This window comes from Lingula anatina, chromosome 1, assembly GCF_051362555.1.
Source record: "Lingula anatina isolate TDL-2025a chromosome 1, LinAna3.0, whole genome shotgun sequence".
Classification (NCBI taxonomy): Eukaryota; Metazoa; Brachiopoda; class Lingulata; order Lingulida; family Lingulidae; genus Lingula; species Lingula anatina.
This window is the reverse complement of record NC_141767.1, coordinates 36,472,451-36,497,853: the sequence shown is the minus strand read 5'-3', so window position 1 is coordinate 36,497,853 and position 25,403 is coordinate 36,472,451. Positions and strand designations below refer to the sequence as shown.

The 25,403-nt window shown below is 35.6% G+C and overlaps 2 protein-coding genes across 2 annotated transcripts in view; one reads left to right on the top strand and one right to left on the bottom strand.

Moving 5' to 3' along the window:
- LOC106154930 (nuclear pore membrane glycoprotein 210) overlaps nucleotides 1–25,403 on the bottom strand; it is a 48,077-nt gene that overhangs the window by 17,317 nt on the left and 5,357 nt on the right. The window contains exons 11-31 of the mRNA XM_086999633.1: nucleotides 25,156–25,296; nucleotides 24,520–24,672; nucleotides 24,068–24,176; nucleotides 23,604–23,687; nucleotides 23,086–23,231; nucleotides 22,191–22,302; nucleotides 21,898–21,957; nucleotides 21,475–21,595; nucleotides 20,983–21,085; nucleotides 20,439–20,631; nucleotides 19,908–20,014; nucleotides 19,471–19,575; nucleotides 18,699–18,800; nucleotides 7,620–7,748; nucleotides 7,249–7,376; nucleotides 6,855–6,984; nucleotides 6,590–6,652; nucleotides 6,145–6,324; nucleotides 5,817–5,897; nucleotides 5,094–5,225; nucleotides 4,443–4,598 (exon numbers count right to left, since the gene is read on the bottom strand). Of these exons, the coding sequence (XP_086855759.1) occupies nucleotides 4,443–4,598; nucleotides 5,094–5,225; nucleotides 5,817–5,897; nucleotides 6,145–6,324; nucleotides 6,590–6,652; nucleotides 6,855–6,984; nucleotides 7,249–7,376; nucleotides 7,620–7,748; nucleotides 18,699–18,800; nucleotides 19,471–19,575; nucleotides 19,908–20,014; nucleotides 20,439–20,631; nucleotides 20,983–21,085; nucleotides 21,475–21,595; nucleotides 21,898–21,957; nucleotides 22,191–22,302; nucleotides 23,086–23,231; nucleotides 23,604–23,687; nucleotides 24,068–24,176; nucleotides 24,520–24,672; nucleotides 25,156–25,296 (2,535 nt within the window). The remainder of the gene's footprint in view (nucleotides 1–4,442; nucleotides 4,599–5,093; nucleotides 5,226–5,816; nucleotides 5,898–6,144; nucleotides 6,325–6,589; nucleotides 6,653–6,854; nucleotides 6,985–7,248; nucleotides 7,377–7,619; nucleotides 7,749–18,698; nucleotides 18,801–19,470; nucleotides 19,576–19,907; nucleotides 20,015–20,438; nucleotides 20,632–20,982; nucleotides 21,086–21,474; nucleotides 21,596–21,897; nucleotides 21,958–22,190; nucleotides 22,303–23,085; nucleotides 23,232–23,603; nucleotides 23,688–24,067; nucleotides 24,177–24,519; nucleotides 24,673–25,155; nucleotides 25,297–25,403) is intronic.
- LOC106154934 (angiopoietin-4) lies at nucleotides 10,556–19,044 on the top strand. Its single transcript, XM_013529499.2, has 4 exons — nucleotides 10,556–11,766; nucleotides 14,746–14,898; nucleotides 15,226–15,352; nucleotides 17,627–19,044. The coding sequence occupies exons 1-4, from the start codon at nucleotides 11,037–11,039 to the stop codon at nucleotides 17,961–17,963; spliced, it is 1,347 nt and encodes a 448-aa protein (XP_013384953.2). The 5' UTR covers nucleotides 10,556–11,036; the 3' UTR covers nucleotides 17,964–19,044.

Below are 25,403 nucleotides of genomic sequence, written 5' to 3'. Positions count from 1 at the left end.
TTAAGGGGTTGATTAGGAAATTTAAAATCCAGTCACTAAGTGATGTACTAAAATTGAGAGAATTAACAAGTTTTTTCATGCAGTCTTAAAGGTGAAATCCTGTTAAAAGCTGAGCTATAATCACTAAAGAGTAGCCGTGCATAATTAGGAATTTTGTGATCCAAAAAAGTAAGACTTCCCATTGAATGAGACACATGGAATTAAATGGAGAATGAAGAGGGCAATTAAAATTTATGGCCATGCTACATTCCTAACACATACTTCATCTGTTGGTAGCTAAAATGTTTGTCTTAAAAGTAAAGGCTGCTGCTTATATTCCATATTCCACTGCCTCTCAGTGGGGTTTACAATGGATAACAATATGCCTGGCATATTTTTAATTATCTTGATTCATACTGGCTGTATATGTTCTCACTTCCTTGGGAAGGATAACAGTCCAGCTACCATGTGAGGAGCTGAAAGCTAAGATGGGAACATTGTCTTTGCCTGCTGCAAACTTAACGAGGGGCAGACAGAAGCTGCCTTTTGGGTCGTCTGCAAGATGGTAAGATTTTTTATATTTAATATTGATGGAATTCTAATGTTTTTCTGTCAGAAATTTTTCTGTCGAAAATGGAGGGTGGTTCAACAAAGATAATCGGGAGGACTGTAGGAAATTACCTCTGGATCCACCCCTGTTTACTCCCCCATCAACCCTTAGTGCCAAGTACCAAGCACCAAGCAGGCAGACAGCAGGTACCTTTATCATGGACTCCATGGTTTGTTGCCAGTTGGGCTCGAGCCCACTTCCAGCTCTTGAGGTGAAAAAACAACAAGGTAAATAAGTTTTTTTTTCTTGTTTTCCTCCATCAATTAGTATTATCACAGGTTTTACATTCATAAAATGGTAATGGTTTCCAATTTGTAATAACAATAGCACATTTGAATCTGCTTTTTTCTGGAGATTTTATTCAGCTCTTGATTATTTCCTCTAGACAGAGATAATCTTGACATTCTGGTAAACAGCCAAATAATTGGAAAAGAGAAAGTGCAAATAAATACCTGCTTAGAATTACATGAAACTGGATAGGAACCTATTATTTTAATTTTATTTATTTTTCAAATAAGCATATTCAAATAATTTGAAGGAACCTCTTAAATATAGTCCAACAGTTACAACTGGGCATAGCGCCTGTTGACTTCAGCTGCTGTGAAGAAGCAAAAGATGACCAAGATGTCTTCCATTTACTGTCTCCTGTTGCTGCTCTGTCTGGGCACATACGCCTCCGGACAATGTGAGTTTTTCAAGAGTTTCACTTTTTCATATCCTACATGTGAATTTTAATCACAGCATATAAAGAAAAAGCTCCGGTAATTTTATTGTCATCAATTTATCTATTTTTTTTTTTTTTTACATTTTTACTGTGTTCTGTATGAAAGCAAAAAATCAATGTAAGACCTTCAAAAGAGATCCTAAATAAATAAATAAATAAGCGAGTTAAAATTAAATCTGCTGAAGTAGACAAAACACTTTTCTTAGCATTTTCCTACTACTACAGCAATCCTTTGGTTTTCAAAGGGAATGACATGCTGGCATGCATGTCCTTTACTTTCTTTTAAACTTCTTGTTTAAATATAGTCAATCTCAATCACTCTTTTCTTCTTCACCCCAAGGTCAAATTGGATTTGTGACATCCAATTATTGTAAGAAGGGTCAAACCAACTGCCAGTGGTTGAAATATGTTAGTTTTAAAAAGCCATTTCCCAGTCCACCTGACGTTGTGACTGCTATTGCTTTACTTGATTCCTGGTAAGGTTTCATTTGTTTTTTCTTTATGTAATTGTGAGAATGCGCACATTTTCACACATGCCTATCATTATGCTCATTAAGGCAAAATGCCTTTACAAAGAATGATTAATTTTTCATGACTTTTCAAAAACCATCTCTCTCTCTCTCTATATATATATATATTTATATATATGCATGTCCATGACAATGGGTAACAACATTGGGGCATGATGAACATCAAAATTTCAACATGGCGTCAATCTTGTGAGCACATTTTTTGCTTAAAATATGCATCGTATTTTGCTTTATATTCATAATGTTGGAAAATGTAAGATTAAGCACATGCACATACAAAAATTCTCATGAAAGATCCTGAATCAGCGGTTAAACAGCGATGACATGAAATTGTTTTGTTTTTTTTTTAATTACACTCTTAAAAGTGGGTACTGTATATAGCTAATTTAATTAGTCTCATTAACTATCCATGTGACCGGGTCATTACATCATCAGTGGAAATCTTCACTATTTATGTTAAGTCTCTGGGCCGAATCTGAACAGGGAAACTAGACTACATGCTGGCTGTGGTTTGGCTGTCATGCATGTTTCAAGGAAACAAAACAGAATTAGGTCAAAACATCTGTGATTATATACTCAGATGATAGGATTTATTTACACATTGTTGTAATTTACAAATTAACACATTATTTACACATTTCTTTGCGCTTCAAAATTTGCAATGGAGAGCAATTTTGTTTTTTCCAAAGAAGCATGACAATATTATTCTGATAGCTTTCTTTTCCATAATGTACAGCTGCAAAACAGACTGGTATGTCCGTGTCCCAGATTTAAGTGCCGTGACACTAAAATACATGCACAGCAATGTTTGTGGACACAAAATTGTTTGTTATAATAAGACATCCATATCCTTTTACATGAAAGCACCCTCATTGTAATCCAACACATAGGAATATTTTGACAGACTTTCAAAAATGATCACCCCCTGCTGTTACCCAGTATCGTGGGTGTGCAGAAATACACTTATCTGTTATTCACAGTCAAGTGGCTGTAGGTGCACAATGTTGGTATGTGGTACAATGAGCAAACACAAGTTCTTGGCTTTTAACCAGAATAATAACATTATTCCAGAGGAAATAATCAATAACTTATGTACAGTATCAAAGGCAAATTCAAATGTCCTACTTGTATAATTAAATGTTAAAATATTATCATTTCATGAATGTTAAATTAAGTTTTAATTCCTATTTAATAAATGATTAGAATGAAAGAAAAACATTTGCCAACAGAGTGAGTATGTGTCAGGCGCTTTTATTTCTACTTCTCACCTAATTGCAAATTATGCTAAAACTATGTGCTAATTTGCACAAAACCTATGGCAATTTTAAAAGGGATTTGAATTTTTATTTCCATTTATTTGTTGGTTATTTCGAATGAATTACAAGTGCATCTTTTATTTATAAAAATGGGTATGTCAACCGTATGTGCCTAAAATTTGAATATGAATTGAATGTCTCTGAAAATTTAACTTCTAAGTTTACTATTATGATATCCCGAAATCCAATTGATCAAAATAAAATATTTTCCAATTATCTATGACAAGGATGACATTTTGGGTTCTGAGAAAAAGAAATAACCATTATTTCTGAATAGCCCATATACATGTGCTGCTTCATGTGACATCTTTGAATCTGTGCATGTGCATTAGCAATCAAACCTTATCCACTGTTAGTTTGATATGCCTTATATATATAAATGTACTGTTGACCTCCCACCCTCTCCCACCAATATTTCTACACATTCGTTTGTTTAAATTTAGGTATGGTGGTAATGTTCGTGTCAACATGCGACCAACGTCTATCTCTCATCTTGGCTTTGTGATGAACTTTGGTGTGTGGGGCCAAAACACCAATCCTCCAACTCATATCTACCGTCTCAAAGCTGCATGGACTGCATGTCTCAATGTCTAAACAAGCACCAAGCAAGAAACTCTGAAATCCAGTTTCTTACACACCAAGACACTGATATTTAGATGTGGACATGGACTAAATGAACTAAATTAATATTTTCAGTAATGAGCCCAACATAGGGCATGAGTCTCTAAGAATTAAAATCTACCACATTCTGTTCTATGTGCTTACTCCTCGCAAAATAAGAAAACATTACAATAAATGACTTTACCACAACCATAAGTGTCTGTATTTCTTATCACAAGATCTTGGGTTGAGAGTTTGTCAATTTTAATACAATATCATATAATGATAATATATGTATTCACCACCAATTTTAATTATGTACTATAGGTGACAAGAACAATCAGAAAAAAAGTAACTAGCATACAACTTCAATCCCATGGTACTTCAAACTAACACAATAAAAATGCTAACGTGAAAAAAAATGCTTTGGTAGCTTCAAGAAAAATAATGGTAATAAATAATTCAAACTTGTCATAAATCACTAAGTTTGAGGATAATATGTCAAATGGCATTAAAGTGAAAAGTGCACGGCGAAGACGATGCAGACAACAGACGGTTATATGCACAGACAAGGTTATATGTACAGACACACTGTGTCTTTACGTTAAAAACCATCTACTTTTTGCTATTACAGGACAAGTTCTTTAATCAGAAATAATTATTACACATCCCAATAAACATACCTGTATCTGCACCTCATCCTCCAGTTTGACCCCCTCTTTAAGCTGTAGCATGCTGTCAGGGTGAGGCTTAGCCACCAGTTTCACTGTGACATGGCCTTCCTTGCGGGCAAACAGGTGAGTGGCAAAATTGCTCTCTGCGGGAACATGGAGGTTGCTCTAAAAATTAGTTGCAAAAATATCAACGAAGGCACTTGTTTACTGAAGGTCTCAGACAGCCGTCAATAATATGAAGTGCTAAATTTTAAAAGTTCATGCCAACCCCCCCCAACAAATATACATTGTCAAATAAATTAAAAATAAATAACAATACCATGTACTTAATGTATTTTTACTTCATCAACAATGAATCAGACAATACATTCTCCCTCACAGTATACCAAGTGATGGACAAAAAATCAGTCACTTTTCAGGAACACACTTCGAAAGCACCTCTCAATGGACCTCGTCTTGTGCCTGTTCTAGCAAGAGGGTGGCCCATCCTGGCCTCAAGCAATCAAATCTTACCCATATGCTAAATTTAAAAAAAAGTATTAAATACTTCACAACTTTCTTCAAAATCAAATTTAATGTCATTGATTTATTACAAACTTTTCCTGAGAGTATCCAGCATTTACAACCATTCCAACCCCTGACTGGCCATATATCTTATACCTTGTAATACACAGACTTGAGCTCCACAACCTCCTTGTTGTTGATGGTCCAATAGAAACTGAGAGGAGGCACTGCCGTCCCAAAGGTGAATGGAGTCTCGTGTTCATTCATACCCATTGCATACAGAGGCATCTGAAATAATCAACAAAGAATTAGGCACAAAAAATCTCTTGAAAATTAATAAGCATAAAATTTCCAATTAAGCACTAAAATCTCAAGGGAAATTTTGTAAGCATATAATAGCTATGTGCTACATTTTAATATTACCTCTGTGCAACTTGTGCTCTATCACAAGGCTAATTCTCGACAACACTATTGTTCAAAATTGATCGATCCAACTCCAACTCTCTGAATGCAGTGATACTAACAGATAAACATGCCTCCTCTCATGTCCAAGGTACTCATTTAATCACCAGCTTTTATGTATGCTATTCCATACCAGGAGAGGTTCTGCAGTTAATCTGGGCTCCGTATCTCGAAAGGTTCGCTATGTTGCGCACGTGCGCAAGCGTCTCGATTCCATGGCCCCGTATCTCGAAATAGAATCGGTTAAGGAATCGAGACACTTGCGCACGTGCACAACATAGCTAACCTTTCGAGATACGGATCCCTGATTGCATTCAGCAAGGGCCCACAGGGAGTTGGATAGATCTATAGTTTCACAGGGAATGAGTTCACACACATTCAGATTTGTAAGTGTATGACCATGTATCCACAGCCTACCTCTGTCCCTGTCTGCAGTCTGGTGAGGGGAGCAAACACATTGATACCTGCCAACTGCACCACATACACAGTCACCTGGTCCTGTAGAAACAAAAAAACAGATAACATTCTTTAAACAATATTCTTTAAATAGTATTCTTTTTTTTTTTTTTTTTTTTTTTGGTAGTAATACCTAACATTCTAAACAGCAAAATATTTACAGCTCTTCTCCTCATGGCTTTTGTTTTAATTATCCTGTTGTCTTATTAGCAATAATGCTCAATTCTTATTTATCTACTACTACAACAAATTTCTTGCAAATAATGGTGTAATAAATCTGTCACTTTACCTGTGAGTATATCACAGTTTCCCCAGTCTCTGAGTCCACCCCCACTGCCTTCCCAACCACAGTGGTGTCCCCAAGACTCTCTGCATCTATCAGGCCACCAGAAGAGATACTGGCAATGTTGGGGTCCAAGATGGAGTAGTCCACCGTGGACTGGGGTTGGGGACCCCCATAGCTGGTGACCTGGGTAAATGAAAAGCAACAGTCCCAGCACAAGTTTTTAAAACAGATACTGTTTGTTTCAGAAAACTTTTATTTTAGTCATTTTACTAACAAAAACCTTTATTAATATCTCTTCATAAATCAGGTACCATTTTGTTCAGATCACCAATATTTAATTACACTACTTTTCCACAAATCAAGATTCATTTTAATAAAATGTCAAATTCAACTTTAAAAACAACCAATACGCTATGTTTTTTTTTTTACACTAACAATTTTTACTCACTTGAAACTGTGCTCCAATAATGAGTGTTATGTTCCTTGGATCTAGTCTCAGTGGTGGGAACACCTATAGATGAGACACGGTAAACACCAATTACAATTTTAACCAAACCTTATTCCATTTCAATTTTTAATAAAATTTCACATTCAATCGAGTGGTTGTGCACAGAAAAAAAAATCAAATTCTCAATTTTCAATATGACACTGACATAAAACTTGAATATGATCATTAAAAAAATTACACAGCCGTTCTTCAACACTATTTTTACCTGTATATCTTTGGGTTCACTGGATATCAGTTCTCCAGACTTCAGGTTGGCCAGGTAAGACAAACTGGTCTGACCTAAACTCAAACCATGGACTATATAAAAAGCTGTGAACTCCTCGGTGTGATCAGGCCTGAAATATACTGAGATTTAGCCAGCTTTCCAGGCAAAAGTCTTCTTCATTGCATTATTCTCTACTACCACATTTCTCCTCTACTGCAATGAGCAACAACAAGTTGTCACACAAGACATGGTCTGCACATAATACCTTATAGTAATAAATCAATTAATGAATATTCATTCCCTTTTCAACACAAAGACAGTTTCAAGGAATAACCAAAGCAAGTTTGTGGTTGATTTTCTAGGAACTTCCCTGCACCCTTTGGTTCTTTCTCACCTGACAGATATGATTTCAGAGCCAGTTTGTGGTTTGAGGTTCATCAGAGGGAAGTAAGAGGCCGCTAATGGTTTTCCATCGTGGTCCAACACACGAACACTGGCGACTATTTTTCTTCCAAGCTCAACCTGAGATCGATAATATCAACATTACAATTTTACAACACATATATAAAAACTCTTTACATACTTTCAGTTCTACTTTTTTTATACCATGGCAACTGACAAAACAAGAGAAAGGCATTCCGTATCTCAAATACACTAATGTTATGCATAAATACAAGTTACACCTTGCATGGGTTTTTTGTTTTCGACATCCGCAACTTGTCAGCAGGATGTAGCTTTAACACACTAAGGGAATATTAGTCTCACCTTATCAACGACCTTGACCTGGATAAGGCTGACCCCTGATATGCTGACCTCTGACCTGGCGTGCTGTGGTTGGTCCAGACACAGATCAAAGGCTGTGATGGCAAGGAATCCATCATGAACTGGGCTTACCTGAAAGCAACGAGTTTAATATCTATAAGAGAAAAATTCCTTTTGATAAATATCCAATTTTCATTTAAACCACATTCAAGGTACACTTTTAACTCGATCATGTTACAAGACCTTCAATTATCTTTTAAATGCTTTATTGCTTTCTCTGCAACATCATTACACGTACTTGAGAGATCAAATCAGTTTGGAAACCCATGAACAGAATCAAGTTTCAAGAACAAAACCCCGCCAGTACTTTTTTCTCTTAAAAACAAGGACAATTTCATTGAAAAATACTGCTTTGATCACCACTCCATGCACTCCACAGTCTGGGCTGGCAAACTGATGTGTGGCAGAGCTTTCCAAAACACATTTCAATTTAGCTACTCTGGATTAAAGTAACAAATCCTTTCAATCATCCTAACCCAAACAGGAAACTAAATAGCTGGCTCGCATTACTACTAAGAAAATGCCCACATTTCTAAATGCCAGTGAAGGCAATGATATATTCTAAGCGCTCAGTAGGGAAAGTAATGATGATATGTGTACAAATCTATGCCCATTTCTCCTAACAACAAACCTTTGAAAATACTACACTGTGATCTACCTGTCTCGGGGCTAAATCAAAAGTGAACCAAGGTAAATGTATCTGGTTTAACAGCCTTTAGGTAGGAGAGACAAGTTACTACAACACATTACTCCCAGGTAATCTACTTGAGAATAAAATCCAAGAATATTTAGAGTCCCAGTAAAAAAAAGAGGCATTCAGTCAAATCACCTTGAAAAATGACATTTGATATAATTTTTTTTGTCATTTTCTCAATCCAGATCGCACTATAAATTGAGAGATTCGGAAGAAAAAAAAACTTCTGGATTATTTCCTTTGAAGTTTGCTGAAGTTTCTACATGCTTACACACACATTTGTTACAGATGTTAGTATAAGTATTATTTTCACTTCATATTAACTTGGGGGCCAGACTTGATAAGACCTGGCAATTAACTAAATGCATTGCCTAAACAGATGGGAAATACTTTTTTACACAGGGTTATTAGTTCAACAACAGAAGTCCTGAATATAGAGCTCTTCCGAGTGAATCTCCCGCTGAAATAATATTTACTCCCAAAATAAACGAGTCCATTGGTTCTTAATCAAAATATGAAGTGATTAATCATAAATCATTATCCTCAGTGAGTCAGTTTTTCCTGCTTCATAATCGTCATCTTAGAGATAATATTATAACGACAGCATCTTTCTTTAATCCTCCTGTTTTATGTATATATTGTGATAACATCAGCTTCAACTGATGAACATATACAAAATGAAGTTATTTTGATATACAATATAAATAACAAGTGGGTATACAATGATTAAGAGATAGTAAAACTGAAAGCCAAATTGCACAAACAAAGCTATTATATAAATCTCTTAGATTTTTTCTAACACGCTCATGTTTTTTTTTTGTCTAGTGTTATTGTATTGTAGCCTCATATTATATATATATATTGCAATAAATGCTATTCACTTAGTATATATTCAGTATGCTTCACAGTTCCTCTTCTTGAGCAACTGATATCATTACAACAAATACTCAGCAGTTCTTCAGAATCTTCCAACACAAAAATGAAAGTAACATAATAGTTGAGACAACCATTATAAAAACATTTCTTCTATCTTTTTAGTTATTTGATATAGACCATATCTATGAGTGTAATAGAATGGACATGAGGTGAAAAGTTTATCTAATTTCTCCAAGATTGCCCCGTCTACATGTTACTAGTACTTTATTCAGTGGTTTAGTTGCTTTGGGGTTCTGTTTGACTGCCTGTACTAATATATAGGTTATGCAACTTTACAAGATATGGACTAGTGTGGCACATTCCTTTTTGGTCTTGAATTGAATCCGTTTTTCCTTTTCTTACTCCAAAATTGTTCGCACAACATGAGTTAAGAATTTAATCTAAAGATATCGCTATGTACATTTTCTTTTTGAAAAAACTGTCTTTACTGCAGAAAATTAGAGGAAACAATAGAAACCAAACATTTCCAAAACAATTCTCTAAAAGAATTTTCTTTGCGTAGCAAAGACAGAGCTATTTTTGAACAGGTATATGTTTTTCTACAAATTTAAGTTTGATTTTTTTTTTCAGCAGCTATTAAAGCATTCCCCAAAACAAATTTCAAAGCCCAGACTGGCCCCTTGATATTGCCTTGTACAATCAGGATTTATGGGGTAATGACAGTGTTTTTTCTTCTCCACTGCTATGGAGAAAATATCTGTCTGTCATCAACAAGCAAACATTTGCTTTATGGCGGTTGCAATTTCAGTCTTTTGACTGACCTATTATTGTGAAATTAGAGGGCTTTGCTGACAGCCTTGAGGGCTGAACATCCAACATAACCACTTACTACTGCGACAGCGTACACACAGGAATGACACTGGCACTTAAAACTGAGCTACGTTTAATTTTGAATTAGTGCCGAGCAAAAGAGAGTGTCATACTTATTTTACCAAAGCTGCCGAGCTAGAGAAAATGACACTTCTTCTGTCAAAGTATTTCAACCATGTGGGTAAATTACATCTACTAAATTAAGGAGAAATTCTTGCATAATCTAATTTGGAAAAGGGGAGAAAAAAACCTGATCGACATAAACAGAGCTTCATTTAATTCATTGTGAAAGCAGTTGCTTTAATTGCTTATCAAATTTGTAGCCCAGACACAATAAGCCAAACCACTTTCTACTTGTTTTTAAGTGGAATATTAAACTAAAAAAAAAAAAAAAAAAAAACATACGAAAAAGAATGAAAAAAAAAAAACCTTTTGAATTGCTACATATACCCTATGACAACTAACCTGAGCTAGAAATGACAACCTCAGCAAAAATGTACCATAGAGGTTGCACAACTTGAAATTAATACAGTGCAAGAGTCATAAAATTCCACGAAAACCCAATCATAAAAATCCTCAAATTTTAAATCGTGCCCGAGCTTGAATTCCTCATGATACTTGGCTACAAAAGCATAAACAGTTATCTCTAGAGAAAACATATGTCTTGTACTCTGTGCCCCATACCATCTGGGATAATCCCAATATATTCAAAATACAGTAACAAGGCCACTGAAACCACCTAAGGCTCCACACCTGGATAATAACCATGCCAAGTGAAGCAAACAGCTTCTGGATAGGGCAGATGTTCAGTTGGAGCCCTGGACTGTGTATGATCAATACCAGGCAGAAGTCTGATGTGCAGACACTTCACACACCACTCATAACCTGGTCATTCTTTTTATAGCAATCACTGGGGCAGCATGGATACTCGGATAATTCCAATAATTTCAGGCATGATTCTGTTCCTCTTCACCTGGATTCGGTCAACGGCCGAGGCGCTGAGCTTACCAGAGAAGAATTTCACACTGTCCATAGTGCAAGAGAAAGATGGGAATACAGCATATATCTATAACATCCACAGTCTTCAGATGCCTGACTGGGAGCAAGTACCTGAAGAGATACTAAGAAGAATGTGTCCGTGTCACCCAGGAGATACTAATCAAACACCACCACCACCACAGCCAATAAATAATGCAAATCACAACAATAACAACAGGTATATTAATTCAACACAGGTGTCCATTTTGGAGGAGATGTTTCGGGAACAGAGTGCTATGAAGGATATACTGGAACAGCAAGCCAGAGAGATAATGGGACAACAATATCAACTTCGGGAATTCAAGATCAGACTCGCAACACAGGAGCGCTACTCACGGAGACTAGAGCACAGATTAGCCAGGTTGGAAAATAAAAGCAACTCTCACAACGAAACACAGCGGCAACAATTGCAGATTTCCTCTCAGGAAAAGGAAATACTAAATCTCAAGGCTAGAATGGAAGAAATAATAAAATTGTTGGCAAAGAAATCCCATGTATCCGATCCCATCAAACTTGACAAATTAGATAATTCAAGCAGCGGGGATATCATGCAAAGTGACATGCCTGCCTTAAGTGTTCCTACTCAAAGACCAGAGATAAAGTTATACCGAGGTAAGTCTTTATCTTCTTTCATTCCACAACAATGTATATATGTATCATTTTACCTGATGACATGCTTTTCCCCCTCAATACAAATAGCCCTTGTTGCTAAACAACATAGCCTAAAAATACAACATTTAATGATAGAACAAAAAAAGAAAGAATGCTTATGGTGCCAATTATGGAACGAGTGAAGAGATGCGTGGAATATTGCCTGCCTCACGTCTGTTAAGGTGTGAACTGCACCAGTGAACGGGTCAATGGGTTGAGACAAGGGTAAGTGCTTGACCAGGTAAAAAGCCATGGGGCAGCAGGCTTCAAGGTAACAGACTAACAGCAATGTTTTGGTCTAAATAACATGCTTAAACTTGTGGACCTTCAGACAGTGTATGAAGCTGCAAGACAAACTTTGTTTGTTTTTTTATGAATAAATTTTTGCTACTTGGTATCAAAAATTGATATAGTTCCTCCAATAGCAAATGCAAGTAATATACTTCTTGCAAGGTCTCTGTGACCAAATCTTATGTAAAACAAAGATTGTTCATTAATATCCAACAATATTTTGACAATTGTATATATCAATATTTCATTAAAAGAAAAAAAAAAAAAAAAGACTGCAGTCGCAAGTGTAACCAGCATATATGACATCAAAGTAAATGAGCACACCAAATTTTTTCTCAAGTAAAACTGCTGATAAAGGAACCCAATCCAACTGAAATCTTTTTACGTTTCTGGTCAATGCTACAGCAACAGAAATAGAGAAACGGAGAAAGAGAGTGCAAACAACTGGCTTCAGTGTAAATCAACCCTCAGCCTGCTGACATTTGCTCAGGCGAGGTGGGGTGATGGAGCTGTCAGACGAGGGGGAATATATGGCAATTATCACCAGAAACAGAATTTTTAAGATAGATAGTTCAAAGTCCTCATCAGCAATTTATTTCCTGGCTGCTTTTTTAAACTCACATAACAATTAGGTCGTTTCCTGAAAGACGGGATATTTTGCTTCAAAGGTATGTAACCTTTTAAATCTTAGAGTCCACCTTCTAAGCCTGTTCATGAGTTCATGATGAAAATGATGAAATCATTTAAAACAGTAAATTTTTGGATTATACAAAAAATATGTATCAACTGTAATCACCTCCCCCCCCCAAAAAAAAAAATTTGTTTTCTCTACACACAACACCATGAAATGATGTTCAATATAAACTTGATGCAAGTTCCAAACATAACCCAGATGCATGTGAAAGTATGGCGCACACATCTGTAGCCTCATTGCACAGTTATGAGTAGAATGGGCGACATTAAATATATATATCCCATTTTCTAATAATAATAAGAGGGTGCAGAAATTACATGGATACCAGCATAAGCATTCCTGTAGAATTCAGTCACACCATGTTCAACAGCACTTAGGAGAGCTACTATGGAATGCTCTCAGAGCGTATGAGAAATAAGTGATGTCATAAATCCAAATATTATATATATATAACTGCTTATTCCATCTTTAAATGTCACTTTGATTTTCCTGTTGCTTTCCTTTGTTAGGAAACTGGGTGGTATTTTAGAAGAGTTGGAGCTTCAGTGTTTTGTTTTACTTTCACAGAGTGAGAGAGAGCCTTCTTCAGAAAATTCACCATAGTTTAAGAATAGAAGCTCAGAACCCAACGTTTGCCATGTTTATATAAAGGCATCCATCTGCCTTTGTTTCCATCAAGACAAAAGAAACAATACAATCTTTGTGCATGGAATTCACCACCAAATTGCGGAAACTCCCCTGAAAATGTAAACTTAAGCAGGCAACAACTAAATAACAGACAGGCTGAGAAAAAATAAATGACGAAAAATTTGCCACCACAAAAATAACACATCTTATAAAGGAACAATCGCCAGATTTTTCCATCAAAAGTGTTGCCAATTATCATGCAAAATTCCCCTCAACAGCATTCCTAAGTATTCCAAATAACCCTGTGGTCTAGACAGATGTAACTGCTCATAGGAACAAAACATTTCCTTTTTTTTCTCCACAGGTAATCGTCTTAGTTGAAGCTTTGTTTAGCTAAGCGCAGGAACATTCTTAACATCAGCTGAGAAAATACCACCAAGGTTTCCATTTGTCTTTCAGTTAAAGGTTACATGCTTATTGGCTTTGACTGACAGAGCCCAGTTCTTTAGACAGGGGTACTTAGTCTTCTGGAATCCCAGAAAGATTACCACCTCCACTTGAGAGCATTCGGACGCCTGCATAAATTGCGAGTTATTCATGCACGAGATAATTTCTTCAAGTGGATTAAAAATAGAAAGATTCCTATCTCATAGCTTGCTGCATCCAGAAGTACACTGTACTGTATCTTTCAACTAACCTAACCCAACTATCTATCTATGCAGTAAAAAAAAAAAAAAAAAAAAAAAGCAAATGAGATCAAATTACTGTAAATCCTATTAAATAACTGCATTCCAAGAAATGAGAAAAATTTCAAAAATGATTGTAAAACAATATCTACATGTAGGTTATTTCAGGTCACTTGTAACTAAGTACTTGAACCTGAGGGTTGAGGGGTTCAAATAAAATGGAAAACACGTGGAATAATGTTTCCTAGGTGGCCATCTTTTTAAAAACTAAAAATTGATTGTTGCGCAATGATTCAATATAATACAATAAGCATGTACATAAAGAATGTTATAATTTTGCTTTACAAGAATATTGTGATGAATATCTATCTCTATATATATATATATTCTTAACTTGAATCATTTTAATTTTAAATATGGCTGCCTGACAAATAACTTGACAAACCAGCAATTCTGTAAATTCAATCAGCACAAATTTGTAGACAATACTCAATTCCAAACAAAATCTTGGTTGTTGAAGTCATTGGTTCATCAATAAGTTTGTCTTGCTGCCATGTTCAAAATAAAAGGGGTTTTCATTGAAAAACCAATGTGAAAATGTTGGTCCAATCTTAACAGTCTTCATTGCCAAATCTCTTTAAGATTGTTCTGAACTCTATGGCAATGGACATACCCCGGGCGGTGTATTTAAAATTCATCCTTCCAACAGCAGCGCACCCTTTGAAGTTGTGTGCGACGGCAAGTGGACAGTTATACAAAGGAACCACCTCCACAGCAGGACCAACTTTGATAGAGGTAGGTGAGAGTGAGATCTATCTAATAATTTCCCCTTTAACAGAGGGAGATGTTTTGCTGAAGTATCCATAGTGACCCTGGTGCAGGAAAAAACATCAAAAATGCCACAATGTAGAAAATTCTGCTGAAGGATGATTCTTATTCTATAATTATAGCTTTGATAGATCTTTGTAATCCTCCATTATTTAAATGACAGGAATATGTTACTTAAATATCTCTTCTTCAAAATCCTAGTCTGTCTGTATAGCAAAAATGAAAGTTGCTGGTAAAATAACACAGACGGGAAAACACTTTTAGTAATTACAATTTTTAAAATCTTTATTTCAGGTTGGAAAGATTACAAAGATGGCTTCGGCAACTTTGACTCTGACTTCTGGTTAGGAAATGACAAGATCCATCGGCTGTCTAGCGTCAAAACCCGGCCATTCATGCTCAAGATAGAAATCTGGAACATGTGAGGTTTGCTATGGTATCTATTTGTGTGGGGTCTGAACACGATAGCCACTTCAAATGATTAGGATAATTCTATTGAGGAACGAGATGCTGGAATAAGTATTTAAGCACCTGAATAATGTGCCAGCCCTGACGTACCCGGATGGCTAATAAGATACCAATTATTGAAAAGTCCACCATTCTTTGCTGCCACAATGATGACATGACAATGGGACAATTGAAATGAAATATCTGATAAATTTAATCTGGTTTTCACGAAATAATGTCTGTTGCAGTCAACTGAAAATTGAGTCCACACAAGCATAGACTGCTACAGGGTTTATTCCATTCATTTTTTTCTTTCCAATCGTAAAGAAAATGCACATAAAGATAGTTTAACATGAGCATGTTTACCAACACAGCTGTGAAAACTTACTGAACACACACTTTTCTTTTTAAAAAGGTTATAAAACACCACAGTCTTCATCCCACAACAACAAAAACAAGAAAGTGAGCTTTCTCGAGGAACTCATTGTAAACAAACAAATAAAAATAAATAAATATATAAATAAAAGAAAATTTCTGATATCACACACAGATTATTATTTTTAAAAAACCTGTTAGTCGAGACTAAAAGGATTAGGTGACTCAGGTTAAGTCAGACACCTGGCATTTGGCAGGTATTCAGGAAATTGTCCATATTGTCTTTGATGTAACAGTGTCCCCGAAGGGAAACAAGTCTGGCCTAGGTTTGTCACTGTGGTAACTGTGGGTGTTTTACTCAGCTGTCAATTATATTTAACCATATAACTTGACAACAAAAATGCCACTCTATTTTGTCAGAGAAGTCTACTTTCAAAGCCCCTCCCCTCCCCCAACCCCATCCCCCAACCCAAATGTTAATTTTTCCAGATGCTTTCTTTAAACCCGATTTCTCAGATCTTCAAAAGAAGTCCTGTTTGAATGTTCTCCTTCAGTCAATATCTCTCCATAGAATCAATGTCACATGGCACTTTTCAGCGTATGATGTTTTCCTTGCCTGGAGCCAATTTTATGAAAGATGGTTTAGAACCTTTGTTATTTATGATGAATCCATATCTCTGTACCTAAGAAGGAGGCCAAAGATAATTTCTATCCAGCTAAGTAGCTCCCTCAAGCATACTATCTGATGTTGACCAAAATTGCTTTCTCCGACCCAGAGGACCCATTATATACTGCTAGGGTATGCAGAGGCTTATTATTTTCCTAACCCTTTGCTTGAATAGACTGTGAAATAAGAATAGGAAGTCTGTAATAGGGAGAGTGGAGTGGAGATAGGAACAATTAGCACTGAATGCTGTGTCTGACATTCTTTCCTTTGTCAAAGAAGCAAAGGCGTTCATACCCGTAAAAGTTAAAAACCAAATTTGACTTCCCTTTTTGCTTTAAAGTTAAATATTTCAGCTGCATATTAATCATTTTAAGAACAAAAAATGGTGACATCTACATAGGACTAAAACACCCAAGTCTTCAGTTCAAGTACAGTGCAGCATGGCACTTCCATCAAAATTTGAAGAAAGTGAGGGAATTGGACTGCAGTATATGGTCTATTTTTATCTGAAACCATTAATTTAAATGCACAACCTGATATCAAATTTTTGTAAGGTCAATAAGGACATCCCATGGCATTTTAAATCTTCTACATGATCTAATTTGTGGTCATAAAAACCAGACACTTGATATATAACTGGCACAGCAGGAATACAAAAAAATACACACTGCAAACAAGCACTATTTCTGTATAAAAAAAAAGAAAGAAATGTACAAGGAATTCATAAAAGGAGGAAGCAATCAAGTGATAAATGTCAATGCAATTGAATAGACTATGGTAGTAGCATTGTTCTCTAAAGCAGCCGTTCAACAAAAGCCATTTTTATCGAGCATCAATATCTCATAAAACACAGGTTGCCTTCAAGGGGTAATCAATTTGATTATTGTCCAGAGACATGTTTTAATATGTTCAATAACGGTGATAATACGTTCATTAATTGTCACTAGATATAATAGGCAATTACAATGGAAAAAGTATTATCCATGAATGATATAAATTTACCAGAATGCTAGCTTCCGATTCAGCTAAAAAGGCAAGAAAGCCTGTAGTTTCCATAGCATTGCCTCTGCTTTAAACCACATAAAAAAATTTGACAAGAGATCTATAGATAGCTCAAAAGATTAGGATAAATCAATGATAAACTGCCAACCATTTATTAACACATTTTATCAAATAAAATTACACAAATACATTTTCCCCTTTCAGCTATGAATCCAAGAGCTTCTATGCACAATATGGCTACTTCAGAGTGGCAAACGAGGCCAAGAACTACTCCCTCCACGTACAGGGTTACTCTGGCAACGCAGGCGACAACCTCAACTACGGCTCCATCCTGGGACCATTTTATCACCACGGGAGAGCATTTACGACACTGGACAGAGACAATGACCGGTGGCATGCTGGGAACTGCGCCCAGACCAATGGAGGGGGTTGGTGGTACGACAACTGCCTGACTGCAGACTTGAATGGGGACTTGTACTGGTATCCCTTGGGAACCATCAGTAAAAGTGTCATGAAGATCAGACCTATTGATAACTCATAGCACTACTTGACACAATGAGATACCTTTCACAGTGTAGCATAATATGTTGGATATAACTTGGTTTCCAGTGAGACACAAGACCCTGAAATCTATGTTAGGGAAATAATTCATATAATACAATGACTCAAACTGCTGTCACGCCAGCTGACACCCAATATGACATGTATGGAAGATAACAATAAGACTACAAAAAGCACACTGGCATACCTAATTTATTTTCACAGCTAACACACTGCCACGCCCAATGTGCAGTCCCAGCTAACACTGTCACATCCAATGTGTTGTCACAGCTAACACACTGTCACATCCAATGTCTTGTCACAGCTAACACACTGTCACACCCAATGTGTTGTCACGGCTAACACACTATCATGCCCAATGTGTTGTCACACCTAACACACTGTCACACCCAATGTGTTGTCACACCTAACACTATCTAAATCCACATGCATTATTTGAAGTATAGCTCCATCACTGCCAAAACTCTCAGGTCTCGAGAAGTGTATTGCAGAGTATGTCTTTCAAATATCTTGTTTGTTAATGTTAAATACTAAAGGAAACAGGTCACACACAAACGCACACACACCAACAGACTCTCAGAGACATTACCCGATGAGAAACAGTTCTGTCAAGAACAAATGGATCCCCAAAGACTTCATGTTAATTAAATAACTACTGCTGTATCACTGCCAAGAATAATCCCACGAGAAATCATGATCATATTAAAGTCATCACCTGCACAATTTTCTTCTTGCCGTCGTAACTGACTTGTGCGATGTTTGGAGGGACAGAACTGATCTTGAAGTGTCCAGAGCCTTTTTCAACTTTCAACGACACCTGTGAGAAATAGAATAATCAGATTATACAAGGTGAAATGCAATGCTGAACTGTACTGACCACATCAATTCATCTGTTATTTATAAGTTTATGCTGTATGACAAGTCAAGCGAAGAAAAGGTTCTAGGTTTAACCATTTTATTGATATTTTAGTACTTAACTTAAAAATGAGTCTTAAATGCTTACATCTGAATACAGATGATCTGTAAATATTAAGTTGTAAATAAAATAATTATGAAACTTGTATTTATTAATTCTACTGAAAAGAAGGCTAATGTAATTATTAATACAATGAGTTAATTGTTTTACACAACAGCTATTTTTACCTCTTTTCTATTTTCTAACAATTTATGACTTCTCACTATTTAAGTACAAATGTGCTGAGGGAAATGCTAATAGCGATAAAATATGATTTCATGCCTTTTATCTACTAGCAAATATTCTTTCAGCTTGACAGCTGTGGGTTTACCTTAAGACAGGAAATTTCTTTAAGGTTCAACAGGTGAGTCATCAAAGGATAACAGACAATAAGGTTATGTTAAACAAATCCTAAAGCAAGTAAGTAAGCAAGCACAAAAAGAAAAGAAAAGAAATCTTGTAGAAAGAAATTATACAACTGAAATAATTCCAATTCTGTAAGAAATGACATGAAAATATGGCTAGTTCTTACCTTGTTGGAAGGATGATTGAATATTGAGATGAAGGCAGGAACTATGACAGAATCTTCAACCAACATCAGCTCTAGAGACCGACTAATAGGAGGATCAATGCTCTCCTGGGAAAAAATAATGACACTCATCTCACTGGAAATCCATGTAAACAGATTACAAATGACAAATTTTGCTCTAAAGTGTCTGCTCATAGAACATCAGTCAATATTTCACTTCAGATTTTGCATAAGGATATGCAAAACCCAATCATTTCACAAGTTCATATTTCATCCCAAAGAAAAAAAATTACCGATGTTTCATCTTAGGGTGTACCATTTATAAAATTTCAAAATATTTTCTGTGTCAAAAACCTCTATATCAAATTCAATCACATAAATTGTCAGAAACATTTTAGGTCACTTAACCAGATGACATTTACATGTTATCCAGCACATACCTCATATGTTATCCTGGCCAGCGTGAAGTATTTACGGTCATATCTTTGCACAGTAGCTGTCACGGTCAATGAACCTAGCTTTTCCTTCATGTACAATGTCTTGAAGCCTGGTCACAATGGGAGACGCCAATAAATAAGCATATTTTATCAATTCCATATTTTACGCTGACATTGGGTAATATATCTTTGGTTCAAATTCAAAATCAACATAATGGTCAGCTAAAAGGTATCAGGTACCCATTATTTATGTAAAAGATTATTTTAAATTCTCTCAAATCAGATTTATAGTAGAACTTTTGTAAGACTGGGAGAAGGAAGTCAGCAAGCACATGTCTCATGCTTAATATAAACACAACAAGTGTATGATACAATGCCCATGCATTTTGAAGTAAATAATATATTAATTTAACATAAATGATGTTATAAATGATGTATACAATAATACTGCAATATTAAGCATAGCTCTGACTGCAGTTTAGATTTTAATCTCCAAATTGTATTTTTAAAAAATCCCAGCAAATAAAAACTTACATCTGACCAATTTCCTCCCGGTCTCTAACACTGTCACATCTGTGTCCACTCCCTGGAGACTGTCCAGAGTGGCCAGAGAGTGGTCAGATACATCCCAGTCAAACACCAGAGAGGAGAAGTTGTCAAACTTTCTGCCCTGGCTGTCTGTGACCGTCACCAAGATGTCCAGGTTTTTGTAGCAGTGGACTGGGATCTAATTTGTTTGAAAGTTCATATGAAATAGCGGTATACTTTGAATCATTTTTGTGATAAAAAATCTATTTTCTTTTCATACTTTAAAAGCAGTTTTTACTGAGAACAGAGAACAAGAATTCAAATGCAAAAAAATTGTATTAAAATCACTGATTAAAGACTCAATTATGTACCAGCACATTCAGGAGAATGGGTATTAGGCATAACACAGGGAAAAGTACTTAAAATTATTTTATTTATGACTCCCCCCCCCCTTCACAAATACTACCTATACCATTCCATTTTGAGTGAATATTAATCATGCAAACATTTAAAACCATTCCCACACACAGTATGCATGTTGCAGACTTACAGGTTCAGCAGAGTCCAGAGAAATGGGACATGGGGGCAGGCCTATGTCTGCTTGCTTAATGTCTGGCTGGAGATGTAATCCTACTGGTGGGGCACAAGCAAACCTGAGACGATAACAGACACTTATATTACTGCAGTCATATACCACCAAAAACCTGATCAAGACAGTTCAGTTGGGGTTTCCAAAAATTATGTTGAAAACTTGAATACCTGAGCACACACAGATTTCCAAGGTTTTTTTTTTTAGACACTTATGAAATAGTTGTATGTGCTTAATATTTGGATTTGGGAGAACTTCATTAAAAACTTATATTAGATTGTCTATTAATGTCTAAATAACTAGGTGACCAACATCTACCCTTTTCAATTTATCCACATATCTTGACATTCTGAGATCTTTTATACACCAACTATCACTAGTAATATATATCAACAGAACTCCAATAAAAAAAGACCCTTGTAAAATCAATAATGACTGTCTGAGTAGTTTTACCTGATGGAAGCAGTCGCTACAGCTGGGAAAAGGTTTTGGGCAGTTTTACCGTTTCCAACACTGACTGTCAACTCTTGCTCCTCCAGACCACGGCACAACACATGGAAGATGTGTAATGTCTCTGAAGGCATGTATAATAACCATATGACTAACATCATATTCAATATCGGCTGTAATTTATATGATATCAATAAAGGAAATTGAGCACATTAGACAGGGACAATAAAATCACTGTTAACAGAATACATACGACTACTTTTTAAAGTAAATTGAAAAATTATCTAATGGGATACATATGACTACTTTTTAAAGTAAATTTAAATATTATCTAATTTTTTGTAGATGGTAAATACACTATCTACTGACAATGTCTATGACTGATTTTTCAACAGTGCCATGTGTTTGTATTAAATAATAACTTACTTTGTGTGCCATGACCAGGTAGATGGACAATTGACAAAACATCCGACTTCTCAGGCGTCACTGATAAATGACAAGTAAAGAATCATGTCATGCTTGCACAGACAAAAACATCCACTCATTTATTTCTTTAAAGTAAATATTAAATATTACCAACTCTGGTCACTTCATCAACAGCAACATAATGATAAAGTAAAGCAATATGACAGGTAAAAGTAAATTTTATACAAAAAATTATCTAATCATTGGTGGAATGGAAATTCTTAATGCCCCACATAGAACTAAATCCTAGTTACATGTTCTGAAGTATGTTGAGGAATCCAGCACCCAGGGCTGTGGGCCTCCATCAAATATCACCTCCTTGGACGCACCAAGAGTTACCACGGCAACACTTTCAGGATCTATTGCCTGGATAAGAAAAGTTTTCCAAATAGTAATAACTGTCAAAAATAGTAATTGGTATTTAAAATATGGAGAAATGTTTATATAATGAAAAAATATTTTTTTTACCACTCCTTCAGTCTCAGTGTAAAACAATACACAAGGTAGAGCAAGTTGTAAAAAAGAAAAAAAAAATGAGCTGAACTACATTTTTCAGGGACCATTATACTATGCTTAAAGGGATAATAACTCTTTATATGAGATTTATATTTCACAATAAAAACATTGTGAATAACTCGCAGAAATATAATATATTCTGTTTTACCACAAAAACAGCAGTTATAGCTATTATTCTGATATCTGAGCTGGTCTTCAGACCACATGACCTCCATTGACGGCTATACTCTGTTATAATCTCTTAAGAGATTTTAACAAAAAAACAAACTTTTTAGTAAAACACTAGGGACTAACTTTGAATGTAAAAATGGATTCATTAACCATTGGTAAGTATGGGAAAATTGTTGTTTACTCCAGGAAAATTCATTTTTTGGCCAAAACAAAGAGTTATTATCCCCTTAACCTTCAAAACAGCTGTTTTTACCTTTAAACAAAAAGAAAATAAACTAAATCAATTGCAAATCCTGCTTTTATGGACTTAATTGGTAAACCTATATAAATCTGAATCAATTGTAAATCGGGATTTTATGAACAAGTGGTTAATCAATGAGAATCATCTAAAAAACAGAGAATCATCAGCAAAAAACACAATGAAATGACCCACAGTAAATAAACTATCAAGTCCGTTTTTACCTGCAATGGCTTGTAAGCAGCAATGGTGACAACACTCCGCAACTTGACTTGTGCATAAGAATATTCAGCCACAATCTTAGTGTGTCCAAGTCTAAGTGCTCTCACTCTCACTGTCATACAGCTGTCAGGAAGGAGAGGTAGGGTCTCTGGAATATTTGAAACTTTCAAAATCGTTTGTGGATTTTTAAAAGGTTTCTTAAGCGTTAGGCTTATCTCTTGAAGACAACATTCATGACTTCAAGAAACAAAACAGTAAATTTCAGACCACTTCTGTGAACCAAATCTACACTGCCACTTTCATTTAAAATTTTACCAAATGCCTAACATAATGTTTAAATTTATTTATTCTTTCATTCACTTATTTATCAATACACATATTTTTTCCTGCACATTTTTCACTAATTTGATGAAAAATCAAATATTTGCCTTCTGAGAGAAGTTAGTAAGAATGACCAAATCATGTATCATTTCCTGGAACAAACACTTAAAATATACAAATTCAGAACTTGTCTCCTTACCGTCCACCTCCTCAAAGACAGCTGTGTCCATCACGGTCACATTGATGGGAACCTTCCTGCAATCATTAAAGATGTACCTTTCTCCTGAAAATAAAACATTTAAACTCTCTTCAGTGAGTAGCATACAAGATAAACTAATGTCAAAGATAACTTGGACAGCAATTATCACAGTTGTTTGCTACTACATAGACACTACATAAAGAACAGTTTTTTTTTCTTTTAGCTTTCTGATGAAAGTCTGGATAGCACATGGAACAAAAGACTGTGTAAAGGCCTGTGCCTCTCTTACAAGACAAAGCTAACACAACTGCTTTAAAAAAACAAACATATCACAGGGAAAAGTAATAGAGATAATTGTCCTCATTATTCTGGTGGATAAGTTTCACAAGCCATGTATTCGACATGTACACTACCAAGCAAAACTACAATACTAGACAGTTTTATACTTTTCTAAGCATTCTCACCCTTTGCAGTATCAGCAAATAAAGCCAGAGGTAAGTCCAGGTTGCTTCCTAATTCTGCCTCAACTTTGGAAGGAATAAACTGCAGGTCAACTGGTGGAAGCACATAGACCTGAAAATTAAATAGGTACCTTTGTAAATTGTGGAGAAAAACTTCATAATCACTTCCTACAAAACAGTTTCTCTAGATATAATTTCCCTAATTGTGTTGCTATATGAACAAAAAAAAAAAAAAAAAAAAAAAAATAGTGTGTCACTTACATCCAGAGTAGCATGGGCATAAGCAGATGACACCAGTGTGAAAAGTAATTATGATTGGATCCACACACGCTGCTGGATGAAAATGAATCCAGTAATACTGAATAATTGACATTATTACCTTGCTGGATCTTGTATATACTGTTTTTGCCATTCCATTAACCCCAGTTAGAGTCAGTATACATGTATATAATTACCTTGCTGGACCCTGTATGTGCTGTGTTTCTCACATCAGCTGCAGTTACAGCAGTCTCCCCAATGTTAGCAGTGGTGATCTCTCCCTTCACATTCACTGCTGCCACGCTACTCTTGGATGAGGTCCAGGTGTAGTTGCCACTCCCCCCAGTTGCCTGGAAATGAAATAAAAATTTCACTTTTTGCATATCTATTTACTCTACTGAAAATGCTAAGAAAATACCTTCAATTACTGTGGGGCAAAATTCAAAAACTTCTTTACAGAATTCAAAGTTTTTTTTTTTAGGTATCAAGGTGTAGTTCCACAAGAATACTTTTGTAAGTTGGTTTCAACATTTTTAAAAGGCCCAAAAGTTTGGTTTAATTCAATTTTTCCTGTGGTAGTTTACTCAAATAAAGTAACTCTTGGTCTAACCCGAATCATACCTCATTTAATTTTTTGTAAAATGGTCCCAGTGCTCTCATAAAAGTGAACTGCTACATATTTATCTTAGGTCAAATTAGACCGAAATTTTCAGAGCGAAAAATAGCAGTCACGTATGTTCTCCAAATTTAGATGCAGTATTAACTTCAAAACATTGTAACAAAAACAAAATAAAACTGGGATGCTCACTATTTGGGGTGTGAAATTAAAATACCTTTAGTGTGTATTGGTATGAGGCTCTAGTGATGGGATCCCATGGAAAAACCAGGATTGGTGGCTCCACCTGTATGGGGTCATAAATTTCCACTTCCTGCATTCCCTCAATAGGGGGCACCAGCATAAACTCCTTGCCGTCCTAAAATAGCGACAAAAATGGTCCACCAAATGTAAAGAAAGTGAAATGAAAACAGATTTCTTAATTTAAATTAGTAAATTTGCATTCTACAATGCCTAAGTATCATA

Coding starts and splice junctions, on each gene's coding strand:
- LOC106154934 (XM_013529499.2), top strand. CDS start 11,037: ATGGATACTCGGATAATTCCAATAATTTCAGGCATGATTCTGTTCCTC. Junction 11,767..14,745: donor AGAGATAAAGTTATACCGAG/GTAAGTCTTTAT, acceptor AATCTCTTTAAG/ATTGTTCTGAACTCTATGGC. Junction 14,899..15,225: donor CAGGACCAACTTTGATAGAG/GTAGGTGAGAGT, acceptor TCTTTATTTCAG/GTTGGAAAGATTACAAAGAT.